The 20,713-nt window shown below is 40.0% G+C and overlaps 1 protein-coding gene and 1 long non-coding RNA gene across 7 annotated transcripts in view; one reads left to right on the top strand and one right to left on the bottom strand.

The window, feature by feature from the left end:
* Positions 1 to 19,608, bottom strand: part of LOC122667391 (uncharacterized GPI-anchored protein At1g61900) — a 28,090-nt gene extending 8,482 nt beyond the window's left edge. For 5 of the 6 annotated variants that reach the window (XM_043863654.1, XM_043863655.1, XM_043863656.1 and 2 more), the window contains exons 1-2: positions 7,561 to 7,688; positions 2,033 to 2,887 (exon numbers count right to left, since the gene is read on the bottom strand). In XM_043863654.1, the coding sequence (XP_043719589.1) occupies positions 2,033 to 2,887; positions 7,561 to 7,609 (904 nt within the window). In that variant the 5' untranslated portion in view covers positions 7,610 to 7,688. Of the gene's footprint in view, positions 1 to 2,032; positions 2,888 to 7,560; positions 7,689 to 19,436 lie in introns of those variants that run through there. The other variant, XM_043863658.1, reaches the window with a different exon arrangement.
* LOC122667393 lies at positions 7,559 to 19,597 on the top strand. The gene is made up of 3 exons (XR_006333791.1): positions 7,559 to 7,688; positions 14,126 to 14,130; positions 19,434 to 19,597. It is a non-coding gene; the product is annotated as an uncharacterized LOC122667393 (long non-coding RNA).
* Positions 19,609 to 20,713: the final 1,105 nt, after the last annotated feature.

Here is a 20,713-nt window from a genome sequence, read left to right as displayed (position 1 = left end):
TTATAATGACTATCATAGTTATCAAGGCGTCGCCATGGCGTTGGCGTCCAGACTCCTTGGTCGCCTTGGACGCCTTGGGCGCCATGGTGGGCGCCTTGCCGCCATGGTGGTGTCGCCTTGTTTTTTTACCCTCTAAAACGCCATGGTCGCCTTCCCACCTTGATAACTATGATGACTATTGGGTAAAATTACAAGGACACTAATAAACATACACAGTACATAACTACCCGTAAACAATAATAGAATACCCAAAACACCTTAAGTGGTGGTAAACCCTGTTAACACTCCTCCTCGAGCTGGAGCATAGATATCACACATGCCCAGCTTGGAACACCCTTGAAGAAAAACATGACGAAATAAAGCTTTAGTGCAAATATCAGCAAACTGACCAGTGAATCCGACAAAGGGAATAGAACTCAACTCTCTCGTCACAGCATCCCTCACAAAATGACATGACAAATTAATCACCTTCAATAGGTTTAGTACGCTCAAGAACACTGGATTACTAGCATTATTACTGCTTGATTGTCACAATACATATTCATAGGCATAGTGGCTGGAAACCCAGAACATGGAGTAGGGATTTCAGCCACATCAACTTAGCTGTAGTGTGAGCCATCGCCCTATATTCCGCCTCAGCACTAGATTGGACCACTGTAGTCTGTTTCTTACTTCGCCACATAACAAAATTGCCTCCAACAAATGTACAATACCCAATCATAGAGCGTTGATCACCATCAGAACCGGCCTAGTCGGCATCTGAATAACCAACAATATTAGCATGTCTATGGCACTCGTAAATAAGTCCACTTTCCAGAAAGACCTTAAGATATCTAAAAATATGACACGCTGCTTCCCAATGACTCTGACAGGGTTCCTCCATAAACAAACTGATGACACCAACAGCAAAGTAAATACCTGGTATGGTCACAATAAGATATATCAGCTGACCAACCAAACGTCAATACTGAAACTTATCAACAAGTTCCAAATTTTTTATGGGGATCCATAGGAGTATCAACTGGTTTACAACCCAACATTACGGTCTTAGTCAAAAGGCCTATAACATACTTTCTCTGGAATAGACCGACTCCTTTGTTACTACGAACAACTTCAATACCCCAAAAATACCGGAGAACCCCTAAATCTTTTATTTGAAAATGTCGATGCAAATAGACCTTTCCATCGTCTATACCAGACAGATCACTGCCACAAACAATTATATCATCAACATAGACAATCAATATAATTATCTGAGAACCACAACAAGAAGCAAATACAAAGTGATCAGAGTATAATTGCAAAAAGCCACAACCAAAGATAACTTTAATGAATTTATGGAAGCCTGTGGAGATTTTTCAAAGCATGGATGGATATATGAAGATGAAAAACTGTATGCATTCTCCCCCTGAGCAACATACCCAGGAAGCCACTCCAGATAAATGTCTTCTGATAAATCACCATAGAGAAAAACATTTTAGATATCAAGTTGAAAGAAAGGCCAATCATGATTAACAACCAAAGAAATAAGAACACAGACAGAATTAAGGCGGGCAACAGGGGAAAAGGTTTCAAAGTAATCAACCCCATAGTATGGGGTTTCTTATTGGATTGTGGAGGTTCCTTTATGCTGTATGCCTCACTCTAATTAAAGCTGAGGTAGGGAAATCAAACAAAGCATACGCTAAAGACCAAATAGGGGTCTTTTGCATTGGGAGAACATACTACTGTGGTAGATTCTATCATTACTTTTAGTTACGTAATGTCAGAAACTACAAAGGGCAGGTGGCCAACTGGTTGGCAGCTGCGTAAACGGAAGAACTAAATAAATCAATATACAGATCTAACCAAGTCAGTAATACTTCAACAACCACCGATACTCTCAAAGTCTCAAATCCATTTTAAATGTTAAACAGAAGGATCACATATAGCGGAAGACATACACAGGAGATAACCTGAAATATAAGAAAGTTGAGTAAAAGTTTAAGTGTAAATTATGAGTGTGCCATGGACAACTTTATCAATATCGTACCTTTGTTAACCTTGCAGGCAGATAATATTCGAAATGCAGTGTTGGCCACATCTGATGACAGCTTCCTTGAAAGCCACGAGTACACCACACCTTTACAATCATTAAGGACATTCATCCCATTAGACTCCCCAGTTACATCTGCATTTGCAGAAATAGTTGATTCTGTCGCTGAAATGCGTAGAGCAGCTTCCATAATAGCAGGCTGGCAAATTGGTCTACAACACTCCTTAAGGGGGTCAACATTGCTGCATGAATTGAGTAATTTACTCGCATTTACCATTTTCTCAAATGTGGTTGCATCCTTCACAGGACAGGACCCACCAGTAAGGTTCGATGAATTTATGGAGCAAAGTTTAGGTATAGTATTATTTGCCCCTCTGCTGGATAATATACTAATAATATCCGAAAAACAATCATTGGCCAATCCCTTATGCAAAACCAGTTCATCAGACTTGACACTGTAATAACCTTGGAAGATGCGGAGCAAACTATTAACCTGGGGACAACATATTACATTCCCTACAAGGGCTGCCAAAGGTGCAGCACAGTCATATGCTGTTCTCTCCATGATTTTTGATATAGCAGAAAAGTTTACAAGGCATTTCCCAGTCAAGATTGGCTCGTAAGTGGTAGGGAAGGACGGGTACATCGGTGGCAACGGTTCTGCTGGAATTGGATAATGTGGAATTACAGCGGGTGATATTTCTATAGGATCAAAAAGCCCACTACTGGGAGAGTCAGCAAGCACAGCCGCGGAAATGAGAGAACCAGGCTCAAGTTGTGTCTGCACTGCCACTACATCTCGAAAACTAGATAAAAAGATGGAAAAGAACAAGAACCGATGGCACATAGAACCTGAAAGAAAATATTAGCATGCTTCAACATTTTGGCATCTGCAAATGCAACTAAGCATACAGGGAATGAAGAGAGTACTGCAGAGAATAAGCAAGCAATGAAATCCTGACACAATCAGTCTCATTTTGCTTACCATTTATTCAAAAATGTACAGGCAGCAGTACAACATGAATGAAAAGAATTGATTTTTTGTTACCAATGGCAATATAAGTACAGGCATCTGTACAGCACGGATAAAAAAAGTACTCCGTCTGTTCCACAAAGATAGTCTTGTTTGAGGTTTTTCACCATCCTAAAATATTTGCCTATTTTAAAAAACAAGATATGTTTTGTTGTATTCCCCATAATGCTCCTATTTAATAATCCACATGTTTATTTTATTTGAGGTGAGACGAGTCTCTCAGTCGAACAACAGCAGACAGCCATGGGCCGTGGCAGAGTCGATGAAGAGACAGACAGTAGTGAACATCAAGGCACGGGCCACATCAAGGAGATGACGATTTTTACGCTCAAAAATGTCATTTTGTTATGGTGCCTTAACACAAGAGGTTTAGGAGAGAATACCGTGAGAGTCAAGGTATTGCTGAAACCTACCATCGATATACTCCATACCATTATCACTGCGAAGGACCCAAACATTGGCATTGAACTGTGTTTGAATCATGGCATAGAAGGATTGAAAACAAGAAAACGCATCAGATTTATTATGGAGAAGATAAACTCAGGTGAGATGTGTGCCATTATCAACAAAAGTAATAAACCAATGGAAACCATTACGATCAACAGTCCATGAAGGGCCCCATATTTCAGAATGAATAATTGAAAAAGGGGAATCACTTTTATTATCACCAAGGCGATAAGAGGTTCTAGTGTGTTTAGCAAATTCACACACACATCACAATGAAATTGTTCCATCCACAAACTTTAGCTAAATCAGGAAACATAGAACGCAAAACATGAAAAAATGGACGTCCGAGACAACAGTGCCAGTGGTGGAGTTTTGTATGTACGCTATCAAAGCAAAGGGTGTGAGCTGAAGTAGGGAAGGTCACCGCAGGTGTAGATTCCAAGTAATAGAGACCATCATGGACCGGACCATACCCAATCATTGCGCCCGTCACCAGATCCTGAAACAGGCAATGACTAGAGAAGAAATGAATAGAACAGTTCAATTCAACTATCAAACGATAAAAAGATAGTACATTGGCACATAATTTGGGGACATGTAAAACAGACGAAAGAGAGATTATGGGGGAACAAGATACAGCACCTTTACCCGAGATAAGAGGACACAGACCCATCGGCAACACACACCTTATCTGGGTCAGTAGGAGAATAAGTACGGAAAACCTCTGAGTTACTAGTCATATGGTCTGTAGCACCCGAGTCAAGTAACAAAAAGGGACACGTAGTAGAAGCACATGGAAATTACCTGACTAAGCAAGGTTGGTCACAGGAGCAGAGGAAGAACCAGTGTGTAATTGTGTCACCAATTTTTGGATAGCAGCCATCTAATCCGGAGAAAAAGGTGTCGTAGTAGAGGTAGCAGAGGTACTGTTAGGAGCCTCAAAGAGATGAACTTGGGAACGAACATTACCTTGTTTACTATTGCATCCCCCTTTGGGACGTCCATGGAGCTTCCAACAAGTTTCCTGTGTATGATGAGGGCAACCACAATAATCACATTTAACTGATTCCCGTGTAGAGGAGGGAGCCTTGGAGGAATCCACAACTGGTAGTAGAGGAGGTGTAGTGAGCAAGGCAGATCTCACCGGAGCAAATGGTGGCATCATAATAGCTCGACGACGTCCTCTGACTGCACCATGTTGTATGCCTGAAGTAGAGTAGGGAATGTGTGACGCCCTAATATCTGAACTCGAACTTGAGATTGATATTGGAGTCCACCCTAAGCGGCCTATTGATCTTGTTACCTTGCCGCCTCACATACACGTTAGCATTGAAGAGGATGAGTTCATACGCCTCACCACAGAGGTGCATACAGAGGTACAACGACAAATCATAGTTGTCAAGGCGATGCCTAGGCGTCCAGGCACCTTGGTTGCCTAATTGGTTTCACCTTGATTTTGTACCCCCTCCAATTCCTTGGGTGGCCTAGACGTCGTGACAACTATAATTAGGAAAAAACTAGGGATGTAAACAGATCGAATTCGGTACGGAAATGGCAATATCCGTATTCGAATTCGGTTAGTTATCCGTCGAATATATACAGAGTGAGATCAAATTCGAATTCGTTTTATAATCGGATATCCGGATACTATCCGATTCGATTCATTTACCAAGCTATGCTACCATCGTCGTCCGAGATTCGATGAACGATGATTTTGGAAACACCAAACTACTCTGCCAATCCCAATACCTGATGAATGCAAAGGAGTGTAGTGGCGGTGATGCTTAAATTCCCGGCTTCGATCTTTGATTGCAGAGGAGTTTAGTGGCGGAGTAGCATTAGGGTTTCCGATAATCAATTAGAGAAAAGAGAAACAAGGTTTTTTTGGCGCAGAGAGAAGAGAAATAGGGTTTTTTTGGCTGAGAGAGAACAAAGAAATAGGTACTCAGGTAGAAAACAGAGCAAGAAAGACATTCAATATCAGAGAACACCAAGAAAAGCAGTAAGGCTGAATCGATACGATCTACAAATCTACAAAGAGAGTTTTGATACAATAATCTCGTTGTATTGACTGAAAGCTCGCTCAAGGGTTTGGTCATCGATCACTCGTGCTAGGCCACCAACGAAGCATCAGAAGATTCCAAACTCAACATCTGCAACGGCCATTGTTGAAGAAGGAAAGAGAGCAACGAACAAGCGGCCATTCTGAAGAAGCAAGGCAGCAACAAACAGGGAAAAAAAACAAAGAAAGTAGAAGAAGACGAGAGGAATCCAAAATCCTCTTCCCAAAATACACGTTGTAAAACTAAATAGTGAGGCTATGGGGGTAATTTAAAATTAAAAAGGTCAATTGAGAGTGACACGGTGGGGCAAATTTGCATGAATTATGGTCAAATGTCGATAATCATGATGTTTATATACTATTATATAATATGTAACAATTGACAATCAATTTGGCATATAATATATTATATATATTATTTAAAGTTAAACGGATCGGATAATATCCGATCGAAAATTGGTATATCGGAATTCGTATCTGATTAACTTTCGGACGGATACGGATAGTTCTCGGATAGTGATTTCTCGAATACGGATACCTTTAAATGGATACGAATACGAATCGAATGCGGATTTTCGACTATCCGTTTACATCTCTAGAAAAAAACTTGATTTCAAGCCAGGGAGAATTGATGTAGAATCAAGATTCAAGCTTAAGTATTCAAAGAAGAAGAAGGGCCAGCGGCAACATGAAGAAGCTGGTCCTTCCTAGCCATGATATTCTTGTTTTGGACCAGTTTTCTGGTTCAATTCTGGCCCTGCGTTTCAGGTTTCTAGTGCTCCTAAAACCAGAATCGTGGGCTTTGTTTAGATTCTTTATTTTCTTAATTTTCTTATTATTCTATTGCTTTGTCAAGGCTGGAATAAGAATTATAACTTCCAGACCGGTTTAGAGTCAGTTTTCTTTTTTCAGTTTCCTAAATGCAATAAGAAATCTTCAAATACAGCTATCGATTGAAGGGTTTCCCAGTTTGTTTTGTTTTCTTTATTTCCTGTTCCATCCACAAAAGACTCTAGACTCTCCTTTGTGAAGTTTACCTGGACTCTATCTATTTCTATAAATAAAGAGAAGCTCTGTTTGCTAGTTCTGTGGATTTCAGACCCTTTCTGCTGTGGATCCAGTAGAAGGTCTGGTGGATTCCAGGATTGGCCTTGGTGGGATACCAGGTCTACAAATCAGGTCAGATTTTCTGAACTTTCTTCGCTGAGATTTCTAATTCTGCTAACATCTTCTAGTTTCAGTTTCTGGTTAGTAAAATTCCTAGCTGTTGAGTTAATCACTAACCAATCGCAGCTGCTTCATTTTATCAACTTGTTTAATCAATTACTAGTTTCTATTTTCTCAGTTTTCTCCAGCCATTTCTGAAATCCTAATCAACTCCAATTCTTCAAATCTGAACTTTCTGAAACTGTATTTCTGTTTCCTAGTTTCTGGACCTTCAATTCTGGTTTTGTCCCTTTAAGCCCTGCCATCAATTTTGCTGTTCGAGGTTTCTAAACTAGAATCCTAGCACCTAGGACTCCTCATCAACTTGGGATCTGACAATCAGATTCAAATCATTTTACTGATGCCATTCTCCTCTCTTATTGACCCCTCAACCTTGTTTTGAGTAAGTTCTTAAATCTGGTTTGTTCCTCACATGCGGTCCTGGAATTTCCTGTGTTTTCTAAACCCTAACTCATTAGGAGACTAGAAACCCATTAGGCCATTAATAGGGCTATAAACAAGTTTATCTGTGGTCTTGAGTTGAGGAATATGGGGTATTGGTATTAGTCTAGACTCTAGAGTAAGAAATGCACCACCAAATTTTCCAAATATCATATCTATAAGAAAAACTAAAAAGAAATGTTAACAAAAAGCAAGAGAATCCCAATTTAAGGTTCAACCATTTTCACAATGGTAGAAGGTAATAAAGTAGGCAACTAAAACTCAAAATAAGTGCCAAAGTATTCATATGAAATAGTGAACTTCTCAAGAACTTACCATTACACTGAACAATGGCCCTAAAACAGTCCATCATTCCACTAATCATTACATAACATTAGATCCCCTTATAAAGTGCCCTTATGGCACCATGTCCTCTATAACCAAATAGCTGCAGAGACTCGTATGTTAGTGCACCTGTAACAGTAATAGTGTAGTACCATTAGAACAAAACGAAAAACAAAATAAAAGAAATTACTATAATGAAGTGAAGAAACTAAAATGAACTACAAAATAGAAAACAAAAAAAAAAGCATTCATTCAGTGCAAAGCATACACCAATTCATCATGATATAGGGTTGACAGTAACAAAAGAAGCACTATCCGTGCTGTCAAGTGCATGAGGTCATCAAGCACCTAGACCAAAGCACAACTATAAAAGGCTAGGTTGGTGAGTATGTGTATATATATGTTTTCAATTATGTGTGCATACATGTTATGAAGTAAAGTTGGTTGTTTATTAAGTATCTAACAACTGCATAATGCCATAATGTAGTCACTATAACTATTTTGACAATATTTCATGGAACTAAAACTCGCGAGATCTCACAAGATCTCGACAAAAATCTCGCTTTTTCGTGAGCTCGAGACGAGATCTTAGGCGATACCATTTATTACCCCATCTCGGTGAGATCTCGGGTCGAGTCAAGATCTCACCGACCCAGATCTCGACCCAAAATCAAGCATCTTAGTTCCAGTTCTCGACTCTCGACTCTATCTCAACCAAGAGGTGCTCAGACCTTGCTCCCAAGCTGCTGCCAGCCATTTTTCGCCATTTTTCGCCTGGATTTTGTCGTAGAAGCTGCCGGAGACATCATTCAGCTACTGTGGTGCAAGATTTGTGCATGATTTGTGGTTCTTCAGCTCAATTGTGAGGAACCTTTGAAAGATCTCACGCCTCATGGCCCTCATCGCAACCAGCTCTTCAATACCCTAAGACAGGGAACTTGGAATATGTTGATGACAACACTTATATGAGTCTTGTGGCAATCTATGTGCAACACTACATCAGCACTATGACATGGGAAGACTTTGTGGAACAATATGGGACTGAATACGTGATTCAGTCACATTTTATGGGATGAGAGATGTGATATGTTAAACAGATAGATGTATTGTACACTTTAACATTTGTAATGTTTATTTAAGTTGTTTTATATTAATTGTATGATTTGATTGCTTTTAATTACTAAATTATGTGTAGAATAGGGTTTATTAGTATGTCGTCGCCTACTAACCTAGGGTCCGATGTGACACTCCTATTTGGACTTTGTTTTTGCAAAATCTGATAATGCCATTGTGTTTAAATGGCCTAAAATAGGCTAAGTAATGCAGAACCAGGGAGGGTAGTCTGCTATGGTGGGCTTCACAGAGAGAACACTAGAAGAATTAGAAGAAAGGAGGGAAGGGAAGAGGGAACTCACGTTCACACACACGCTCTCACTGAGCTTCACAAATAACTTCTATTAATCAAATCTTCAAAGCTGACTCTTCTATCGTAGTACATCAATTTAAAGGAAAATACCCTTACGTAAAATAGAAACTAAGCAAAAGGGAAATTACCAAAATAAGACATATCTAAGAAAAGGAAACTACCAAATAAGCTCCTATGTAATCTACCCAAGAAATAAAAAAAATATTGCATCCTAAACTAAACTACCAGCCCTTGCCAGACCAGAAAATCGGTTTAGGACCAATCCTTGGTTTGGGCTTCCAAAGTGGGTCATGCCGGTCCAGCCAGGCTAAGGCAACTGCATCAGCTCTCCTCCTCTGAAAAGAACTCGACTCCGACGAGTTCGCATAGGGCCCAAGAATGCTGTCTGAGTCAACTCGCCGTAGGAGAAATGTACCAACTGTCTTCTTGAGTTTGATAGGTGGAAGATCCTTAGATGGGAGGAATTTCATCTCAAGGCCACCATGCTGAAAGGAATATGTATTCTCATAACCACAGTGCTTGGCTTTCTTGTCATACAATCATGGGCGTCCCAAAAGAATGTGGCAGACCTTCAAAGGGAGGACATCACACTGCACTTGATCAATCAGTCCACCAATAGAATATGTGAGCAAACACCTTTCATTAACCTTGAGGTTTGTGTTGTTCACCCATGCAACCTTGTAGGGGTTCGGATGAGGTTCCGTCTTTAAACCCAACTTGCGAACAGCATCTTCAGCGACAACGTGGGTGCAACTGCCTGAATCAATCACCATATCACATAGCTTGTCATTGCATCGCACCTTGGTCTATAAAATACTGTTACGCCGCCAATCTTTATCTTCCTCATTAGAAACTTTCTGTGTTGTCAAGAGGGGGCAAATAATATAGCAATACTGACGCTCGCCATCACTATCATCATCATCAACCTCACTAGGCTCACGCATGTTCAGCCACTAGATTGACTGTCCCTGTGGGTCGTTGCTCCTTTGGATCAAATGGTATAAAATTATCCTTGTCAATGTGGGCTACCAAACGGTTAGGGCACTGAGCAGTTATATGGCCATACCCCTTGCACGTGAAGCACTGAATAGCTGCTTTCGGCATCACCGAATTTCTGTCATATCCACGCCCATGTGGAGAATAAGGTCTATTTGAACCTTGCCGAGGTGGAGAGTAAGGACGAACCGGTCGTGTAGGTGCCACAGAAGAATCACTAGCCTGTGGTTTGTTAACCGAAGCTGACTTCTCCTGAAAAGAAGACTAATGTGGGCAAAAACTATCACCTCTAGAATATGTGCCACCAAAATCTCTTCGATTATAAGGTTTCCTCAAATTTTCCTCAACCTAATAGGCCATCTGAACTGCTTCCTCCATGGTAGGTAGTCTACTGGCAGCAACTGCGGCACTGATTTGTGGATGTAAGCCATTGCGGAACTGCGCCACTAAGACTTCCTCGTCCCACTCAAACTCAGATCGAGTGGCTAAGTAATAGAACTTGGCCATGTACTCCTCAACTGACAAACTATCTTGTCTCAACTGCACAAATTTGAGGTGTACACGCTGCTTGTAATCAGCTGGTTGGAATCTTCGGTCCATTGCAGTGTGCATCTCAGCCCATGTAGTAACTTGGCCAAGACCTCGAGTACGGTTCTGTTGTTGGTGTTTGATCCACCAAACTCGGGCCGTGCCTTTCAACTTACCCTCTGCAAATATCAGTTTCCTGGCCTCTGGCAAATTGTACCATCTAAAGAAAATTTCCAAGCTATGAACCTAGCCAAGATATTGCTCCGGGTCGTGGTCCCCATAAAAATCAAGGACATCCAACTTTGCTGCTTTGTCCACTCCTTCATATTGTCTAGCCCCATATGGTGGTAGTGGTGGAGGGGTGTAATTCGAAGAATCCACAGATATCATGGGACTCTTTCCTTTCTCAGAAGCCACCAATCGATCAATCGAAGCTTGCATAGATTCCATCATTGTTTGAATGGAATTAACAGTGGTGGTAAGAGTGTCCAATTTGGCATCTGTTTCAGCCTTATAAGAATTGAGCTGTTGGTTAAGTTCACTGTTGGTTACCATGGTTAAGCTAATGAAGAAACACTTAAAGACAAAAGGTGAATGGCAAAACAGTAAATAAAAGGGAATTTTATGACACTAATGGCAGAACTGTAATTAAGTAGAAGTTCCTAAAAGGGGTAAAACTGTAATATCGAAGTTTAAGAAGGATAGAATAAGTAAGTCGTATGGGGAAGGGTGGAGGGTAATCTTGGAAACTAAGTGAAAAATGGAGTAAAACAGAATTAATAAAAAGACTGAGGGGCAGTTTAGGAATAGAAAATAAGAAAAAGAGAAAAGTGAAATCGTGGGTTAGGCTTGGGGTTACCGTTTTCGACTTTGGCAGGGAGAGAGTGGGGTTTGGGTGCGCAGAAGAGTTCTTCACTCAGCTTGAAATCAGTAATAGGCGATGATTTCTTCAAAGGGCAGAGATGTGGACTTTGACAGGACTGAAACCAGCAAGAGGCGGTGACTTCAACTTCATCTTCGACGGGAATATGCGACATCGAGGGATGGCACTGATTTGGGAAGTCGACTGAGGCAACAGTTCTGAAACAGGTACCTTTTTTTTTTTTGTGCTTGTTGTCTCTCTTTTCTTCTTCCTCTCGTTCCTCTTTTTTTTTTTTTTTTTTTGGTTCGATTCCTCTCACTATCTCGTCTCTGATGCTGCTGCTTTTTTTTTTTTTTCCAATCGCTGGAACCGAAGGGTGGGAATGTTCGATCGGTTCACAGGGAGAAAGGGGAAGGCAGTGGGGGTTCTGCTAAGGGAAATCAGGAGAGATGGGACTGGGGGTTTGTCTGTAGGAATCGCAGGGGGTGGGATGGGTTGCTGGAATCGACAGGAAGAGTGGGCCTCGCTGTTCAGCGAGGAAGAAAGGGAAACAGAAAGGGGTTGGGTTTTGCTAAGGGGGTGGAGACAAAGGGAAGGTGTGGTTGCCTGGAATCGAAGGGGGTAGTTGAGTTTTTTTTTTCACTGCTGCTTCTGGTATAGCAGAACAGTAACGGAAGGAGGGTATAGAGAAGAAGAAGAATGGGATGAGATAGATGGACAGGGAAGTAGATGGATCCTTCGGCTCTGATACCAGATAATGCAGAACCAGGGAGGGTGGTCCGCTATGGTGGGCTTCACAGAGGGAACAGTAGAAGAATTAGAAGAAAGGAGGGAAGGAAAGAGGGAACTGAGCTTCACAAATAACTTCTATTAATCAAATCTTCAAAGCTGACTCTTCTATCGTAGTACATCAATTTAAAGGAAAATACCCTTACATAAAATAGAAACTAACCAAAAGGGAAACTACCAAAATAAGACATATCTAAGAAAGGGAAACTACCAAAATAAGACATATCTAAGAAAAGGAAACTTCCAAATAAGCTCCTACGTAATCTACCCAAGAAATAAAACAAATATTGCATCCTAAACTAAACTACCAGCCCTTGCCAGACCAGAAAACCGGTCTAGGACCAGTCCTTGGTTTGGGCTTCCAAAGTGGGTCATGCGGGTCCAGCCAGGCTAAGGCAACTGCATCACTGAGTACCAAGTTTTTGCCCCAAAATAGGTCTAAAACCCAGCGAAACGAGCCATTGAGTTGGAAAAAAAATTACCCCAACTCGATCTTGACCCAACTCGCTATTTGGCCAGCTCGAAACATGTACTTGAGACAAGTTTTAGTTCCTTGCAATATTTTGGTTTCAAGAGAATTAACACTGGCAACTCAAAGACAAAATGAAGCTCCAAGATTTTCAATTTCCAACAATTGAAGAAGGTTGTAGCAACATTGAAGTAATTGAAATCTATAAAACAAAAATCAAAGCATTCGAAATTTCATCAAAGATACTCAATTCAACCAATTGTAAGTTGTTCTTCACTTGTCATTCTTCTCTTCAACCTCTATTTGTGTGAGCTGCTCCGATGAAGTTGTTGGGCTATGGATAGGCTTGATAAAGAGGATAGGCTTTGGCAGCCTAAGCCAAAACATGGTGGTGTAGACCTAAAAGGACTACAAGCCAAGATCGAAAACTAGTAGAGAATAGGGTTTTGAACTGAGCTTGGTTTGATTAGGCTAGGGTTGATTGGGGTGGTTGACTGCTGGTTCTAATGGAAGATAAAGAAAAGGCCACGGCTAGAAGGTTATAAAAGAGGGTTATGGATGGGGTTTTAAAGGCAGAAAAAGGTTTGCAAATGGAAGAGGGTGCAGGGACTGATTAAAGGATAGCTTGAAGAACTTACTTGAAGATTGTCCGCTGTAATTGATAGTCTAAGACTGAAATAGTAGAAGGATAAATAATTCAGACAACTAGAATCTCACTAGTGTCCCACCATAGGAATCCCACCTAGACCACTTGATAAACTAACAAGCATGTTCTCAAAGAGAAGAAGACTAAGTCTTTTTTGTTTGAAGAATTCTGGAATGCCAAAGCAGCCTTTCACGATTTAAATTTATAGGGGAGGAAGGAGTTCCAAAAACCCCTTAGATACATGTAAGTAATTAATGGACTGTTGGTATTCCCAACTTAGTGGAGTACCCATTACATAGAAAGCACCCCCCATGCATCTAAGAACAATAAACAAGAACCTAGGAACTAGAAACAAGAAATAATAAATCTGCCTAAGAATATGAAAAGACACTTAACTACCTAGATATATGAAAATAAGCTGCTACTAAGCCTAATCCCGTATGCCTTCCTTGTACCCATATTTTAGGCCCATTAAAGTGGCCCATTACAAAGAAAACACATAGAATCGAAGGCCCATTTAGCTGAGATTTCCCCGACTTACTGGGCTGTGCTTCGTTCCTCTTACTTACATCTTACTTTTTCCTTTTATTTCCTATCTTTCATTTGTAGTTTTCCATTTTTGCATTTCTCATCTCATCCTCCATCCCTCTTTTCCCATCTCTTCATCCCCTTTTTGTGTATATCTCAGTTTTCCCTACTTGTTTTGTTTGGATCCACGTAGCCGACCCCATTAAGTTGGGATAAGGCTGAGTTTTTTTTTGTTGTTGTTGTTGTAGTCTTATAGAAATTGACAGGTATTTGACATTCTTAGTTTCAATTTTAATTAAGAGTTTGAGTCAGTTTAGGTCCTAGGAGACCATATAGGACTGGTTAGTAGTAGTTATAAATTGAGTTTGGTTATTTTTTCAATATTGTGATTCAGAGTCCAAGTATGAGTGAAGTTAAGTATTTTCAAAGCATATTTATATATAATTCGCCCCCCCATCAATCAAGTTAATCTAATTAATAGAGCATTAATTTTTTAATTTTAAGAGATTGTTGCTGGACTGTGGATGCATGGACTGGTGAGAACACACCTGATCAACATCTTCTATCTTCTAGTTCTGGTTTCTCTGCAACCAGGTTTTATCTTTCCTTAATCCCTTATCAATTCTTCCAATTCCTTCTCTTTCTCTGGTTTTCTTTTATATTCTTCTCTTATTTGATCTATAAATCTATTTCCTGATCTGGTTATGGACCAGTTTGATAGTTCTGATCAACAATATCTGTCTCATTTTCTCAGTCCTTGATTATAGCTTGAAAAATAAGCAGTTTGGGTTTCATCTATTTTCTGGTTTCTGATTTCCAACTCTTACAGCCAGACAGTTGATGCAATTGCTGTATCATGGGTAGACCGGTTTGACCCAGTCTAAAAACCCAGACAATGAAGAACAGGGTCCAAACCTGGTTTTCATTTCAGTAAGGATATCTAGGGTATTTTTTCCTTTTATGGGGTTATTCTTATAAGTTGAATTTTATTATTATTATAAGTTGTTAGCCAACAAAAGGAGTCGTAGGGGATAGAATTTGAGTTCAATTCAGTTTCATTTTCAGGATACAATCAGGAGAATAGGAGTCTTTTTCTCTCTCTTTCCTCTCAACCTTCCTGCTTGATTCGATCCAAATTTCTTCCCAGGTTTGATTCCATAATCCCACTGTCCCCTCTTTTCTGCTCCTATTCTTAAGCGCCTCAATCCAGATTTGTACTAGCTCTATATGATGCTCATGCATTTGTCGGGGATGAATGATTTCAAGCCGGGTAGAGATGATGCATATCCAAGGTTCTCTCAAAAGTACATGTGCAGGAGGAAGAACCACCCAATATCCAAATTTGAAGTGCCACATGGTTCAGCACTCTTGGTCCAAATTTTGGACCAGGTTTTGTCATAAAACTGAACCCACAATTTAGGCCTCGGCTTAGTCCTTTTACTACTTGCGTGAGGTTTATTTAAGTTGTATTTCTTTTTATTTCATTGCTTCTAGAAGTCTGAATGGATGTCTCACAAGTACCAGCCCTTAGCTTCTATTGTAGCAAATCTAGAGACTTTCTAAATTCTGGTTGTAAGGGATTCCTCCTTTCCACTCATGGGGGATTTCTTATTTTGCTTATTACAATGAGGTTATAAATGTTAAGTTGTGGTCTATTTATTCTACAGTAGGGGTATACTTGTCATCCCTACAGTACTGTTTTGTTTATTTTCTTTAAGGTTACGCAAGGGAGTAAGGGGATACTTGTCCTTTGTAATTTATTGATAAGTTAACTTATTACATAATAAGATGAGGGGACTGCCGATAGAGTCATTCTATTCTTTTCTCTAATCGACGGTCTCTTCTCCCCTTTTTTTCTCTCCTCTCTTCTCCTTTGTCTCTCTCGGCAGTACCTTGCTGCCTTATTTTCTTCTTCACTTTCTCTGTTTATTCTTCTTCTTATTGATTGTTCCAGGTCTGAAACTGCAACATGATATTAGAGCTGTGAATGATCCATAGATTTGATCCGTTTTTTGTTTTGAGAGTCTCCTTTGGGTCTTTTGTTCCTGTGGTTTTGTTGTATTTGGTTGTATGTGAAACCTATTGAAACATATAAAATAAAATATAAAAAAAAACTAGGGTTGCATGAAGATCTTCGGCTGCTGCTGCTATAAAACAACTAGGTTGTCAAAATCATTGGATGGTCTAGGCCCTTCTCCTTTATTTATAACTTCATAGAAATTACTAAAGGAGGCAACCCATACATATGGTAAGAGGAATCCTTTACAACTTAAGTCTCTCTTCAAAATAAAAGTTATTCTAGAACATTACAAAATAGAAACTAACTACTTAATCCCGTACAAGACTTGACTCCCTAATATTTGGGCTTATAGAATTGGGCCATTACAAATTTACAATAGCAAAACCAAAAATATTAAGCCCATGGGCCATACAATCCCTTGGGCACTCAAATTAAGCCCACCTTAAACCAAACTTGAACCATAGATTCAGTTGGACACAAAAAAACTAAACCAAGCCCAAAACAATAGGGCCATCTTTTCTTCTAGCTGGAATTCCACATAACTCCCTTGTACAAGTGTAGTTCTACTAACCCATCATAAGCTTTGTTCTTTGCAGTGGAAATCACTATCATGCCATTACAATGTAACAAGAACTGCAACAAATCATTCACGAATAAAAGAAAATACACAATGATTAATAGCATCTCGGACAATCATTGATGTCTATTAAAAAGTTTCTAAAGCTCTTCTATTTTTTTCCTTTCCAACACATTAAACTCCTTATAGGACAAATGATGCATAAGGTCAGATGATTTTCTTGGGAATGCAGTACCTCATTCCCCACTACAGACGCCATTCAATAGTGCTGAAGCAGCACTACAGCAGAGAGCTGAGCTAGTTTCCTCTGAACTTAAATACTATGAGCCCTGCTGCACACTTGGACATAAAAAATATGCCCCTCAAAGAGAAAATTCTAGTGCAATGACTCATTTGACAAGTTTCAGCATTCTAACTACAACATTCCGCATTGGACTGAATAATGAATAGTTGTCAAAAAAGCTCTAGAAAGTGGACATTTTGCTTCCTTCTTCGCTCTTTAGTCTTTCTAAGCATCTTTCTTGGAAGATAAACATTGGGGTTAGGGAAGATCAAAAACAAGAATACATCGACCAAAAACAAAATCACAAGTACATCACTGGCTCTAATTGCAATTTGGATAAAAAATGATAGGTCTTCAGTTTTGTGGGAGCATTAAAACCAAGGATTCTGAACAAATGGATGGACGTTGGTACCCACAGCAAAACTATACTGTGGAAAGAAACAGACAAGGGGCAAAGCTAACAATAAAGGAAGATTTTAAGATATACTTGGCTAAGGTACCATTTCTCACAGATGGTTTCATAAGACACTTTCCATCTTACACAATAAATTTTCATGGTTTGTCTGTGCCTCCACCATTTATCAACCTCATATTATATGTTAGTTATTCCATTCAAACATATTATGTTATTCGCACAAAGTAACAGTGTACACGGCTATGAAACCACCAAGCATTGTAAAGCACCCTTTAGCTTTCATAAACAAAGATGCCTAAAACGCTAAGAAACAAAATAAACCCAAGCCGGAGGGAGGCCTAGGGTTGAGAGATCTCACCATTCAAAATGATGCCATGGTAGCAAAGTTGTGATGGCAACGGCTAGGTAATCCAAATTCTCTGTGGGCAAAGCTTCTCTGGAGCATCTATTTCCCAAATGAAGACTTCCTTCAAGCTCAGCAGCTTAGTGAACCATCTTAGGCTTGGAGAAGCATTCTTAAAGGCATAAACCATTTACCGAAAGGGCATTTACAGAAAGGGCTGATTTAGATAGTTGGTACTGGTAGATCTATTCAAATCTGGGGATAGCCTTGGGTTCCACTACTTGATGGATACAAAGTATGAGTATCAAGCCAGCAAACTGCACAGAGAGATGTGTATCAGATCTCATCACTACAAATTCTAAATGGAATGTTTCAAAAATAAGAAGGCTTTTCATGAATGATGAAATGGATTCTATTTTATAGATAGTAGCTTAGAAGACTATCAAGATACACTCCATTGGGGCCCCCACCCAAAAGGCCTCATTTTAATGAAGTCAGATTAGGTTTGGATCCGCTTTACTTCCCTCATAATCAAGTTCAAGTGCATGGATTAACCTTATTCCCAAGGTAGTGTGAAAATTTTGTGGAACTCAAAATTCTCTCCTAGAATCCAATTTTTCAGGTGGAAGGCTTGGTTAAATGATATTGGAGTCCATGCTAACCTCAAGCACAGAAATATTGTTCCTTTTGAGTTATGCCTATGTTGTGACTGTTGAGCACACTCTCCTTAAATGCCCCAATGCCCAACAAACTTGGTTTGCAGCTTGTGTAACGTTGTGAACTGACTGCTTCACACCCAAGCCTGTTAATTTCTAAATGGGTCCTCAAATGGGGAAGAGCTTGGGTATGACAAAGAAAGAGCAGCAAGAAATATTCACTACTCATGCCATCATTGGTGGGAGACATGGAAGCACAAAGATGCAATGGTGTTCAGAAAATCTCCATTGGTTTTAGCACATGGATTGCAATAGTTAACAGAAATGTGGAGTAGGCTAAGTCATTGCTCTCAGGGTCTCCAGAGTCACGGGGTACATGTCATTCATTACCCCCCCCCCCCCAAATCATGTCTACAGCCTAGGCTACCACCTCATCTATTCAGATGCACCACTCTGTACAAAACCAAAAGCTATGGGGTTGAGCTGCATTGCTTTTGATGACCAGCGGAAGCTTTTATTTGTTGCCACTGATCATATATGTACACGAGTTTGGCTATCGTTGGCAAGGACGTTAGCATGCCGTTTAGGGGTGACGACTGCTCTTCATGTTGGCTTGAGACGTGTTGTTTTCCACTCAGAAAATCAAGTGATGGTTCATTGCCGAAGCATCCCAACCGCCCAATGATATCTACTCCATCCTTATGGATATCAAGCTTCTCATGTGTTTTTTCTCCATGTTAATAGGTCTGTACATGATTTTACTCACGCTATTTTGCAGTGGACTTTGAGTTACCCTCACAAGGATCTTTGAGAGTCCTGTTTCCCTGAGGATCTCCTCAAGATTGTACTCCAGTTTTTGCCCTATGAGGCTTAGTAATTTTTTCCCCACTGTGGGCTTGCACCCCCCAAAAAAAAAGTTAAAATCAGGATTACTCTACGAAACAACTTAAATTACTGAAAACAAAAGGAAAACTAGAGCTAAAATGCAAAGAAAATAACGAAAGAGACTCTCAACAAGGGTATCACATTCTGGAAGAAAACCGGAAGAAGATACAAAGATCAGGTTAGGAAAGACACATAATAAAGTAAAAGAAGTGTACTTTTCAGCTATTTAGTACTACCTAAAAGAAATTTGGTGTCTAGCTACAGAAAACCATGAAGAAAGACAAGAATCGAAGCATTAGTCAAGCTTTCTTCATGTTTTACACCAATGAAGATGGAAATGATACTCTTAACGAAACAGATACCAGTACCAAATCAAGAAAACCAATTTCTGCAATTAATCCACAGCTTCACATTAAAATATGTAACCAAATGAAGAACGAGTACCAGTTATTATGGATCGAAAAGTCCGACTCTCGTCTACATTTACCAAAACCCTTTCTCGTCTCCTCCTTTCTCTGCAACTTTTCCTCTCTCGCAACACACACTCTCTCTCTCTCTCTTGCCCGCGCGCGCTTTTCAGCTGCACTTTATACTCGCGGATTCCAACAAGAATTTATTTTTGCCCTGTGAATGATTCTGTACTATGTTCTGTGCTATATTAAAAAATGCCCTTGTATTTCCACCGAACCACGAAGGATGACCATATAGCGAATTTATTTGGGGGAGGTTTGTAATGAGAAAATGTGGTACAGTGGAGTTTCTCTCAATAGAGAGCTCGTGTTGGTCCAGGTCGGGGTCATTGGGCCAAATCGGATAACAAAAGAGGAAATTTTTCTACACCATTATATAAAAAAAGGAAAAAAATTCTCCGTCCGGGAATGTGGCCTGCGCCAGCACTCCCATGAGTCTATCTCTCTCTTCCCCGTGTGAAAAGACACCTCTACCCCCTTATTTTAACGAGGAAAGAGATAAACACATGGGAATGCAAGCGTAGGCCATACTCCAGTACAGAAAACTGCTTCCCATAAAAAAATTAGAGTAAACATAGAGGTTTGTTCACCTATCTTGTAGGCCCCCATTATTTAAAACCTTACTTATAGACCCATAAACCTCACGGTGTTAGTTAGGTGTTAGTTTTACAATGTAAAAGACTAAAATAGCCTTTGTAGACCTTCTTCCAAATCAAAACAAAACCTTAAGTGAAAGAGATGGCCTTTTAAAATCGAATATCATCGTCTTCTTCCTCTCCTCTCCATGGATCTACAATCGGCCCAAAATCACAAGCTCTACAACCATATTTGGTGATCTTCCTCTCTCTCCGTGAAAGGGCTCTGCAAATCGATTTCTCCCAGCTTCAAATCTCTCTTCTCTGTGGCCCTGCAACCTCCGTCGTTGGCTTGTAGCAGATCTATAGATAATGAAATTCTCTCTCTCTCACCTGTAATGCTCATGGGGTAAACTATGGTTTTATCTTGGGCCCACTGAATCTTCAACCCTAAAGTTTTTCTAATCTTATCCTTGTCCAGAGATGGCATAATTATCTAAACAGTAGAGAGACTTCGATTGTATCGAAGAGAGAGTGAAGGAGAGATGACATGGTGAGATTGGTATCAAAGATGGCGGAATCAGAGATACATAGGGTCTGGGTTTGGAGAGTTCAATCATGCCCACTGGGGGTTTAATGACCGAAATAAAATAAGAACTAGGAGAAGAAGAAGAGG

The sequence above is a fragment of the Telopea speciosissima genome, chromosome 7, assembly GCF_018873765.1.
Source record: "Telopea speciosissima isolate NSW1024214 ecotype Mountain lineage chromosome 7, Tspe_v1, whole genome shotgun sequence".
NCBI classification, from domain to species: Eukaryota; Viridiplantae; Streptophyta; class Magnoliopsida; order Proteales; family Proteaceae; genus Telopea; species Telopea speciosissima.
The sequence above is the reverse complement of the archived record's forward strand: the minus strand, read 5'-3'. Positions and strand labels throughout refer to the sequence as shown.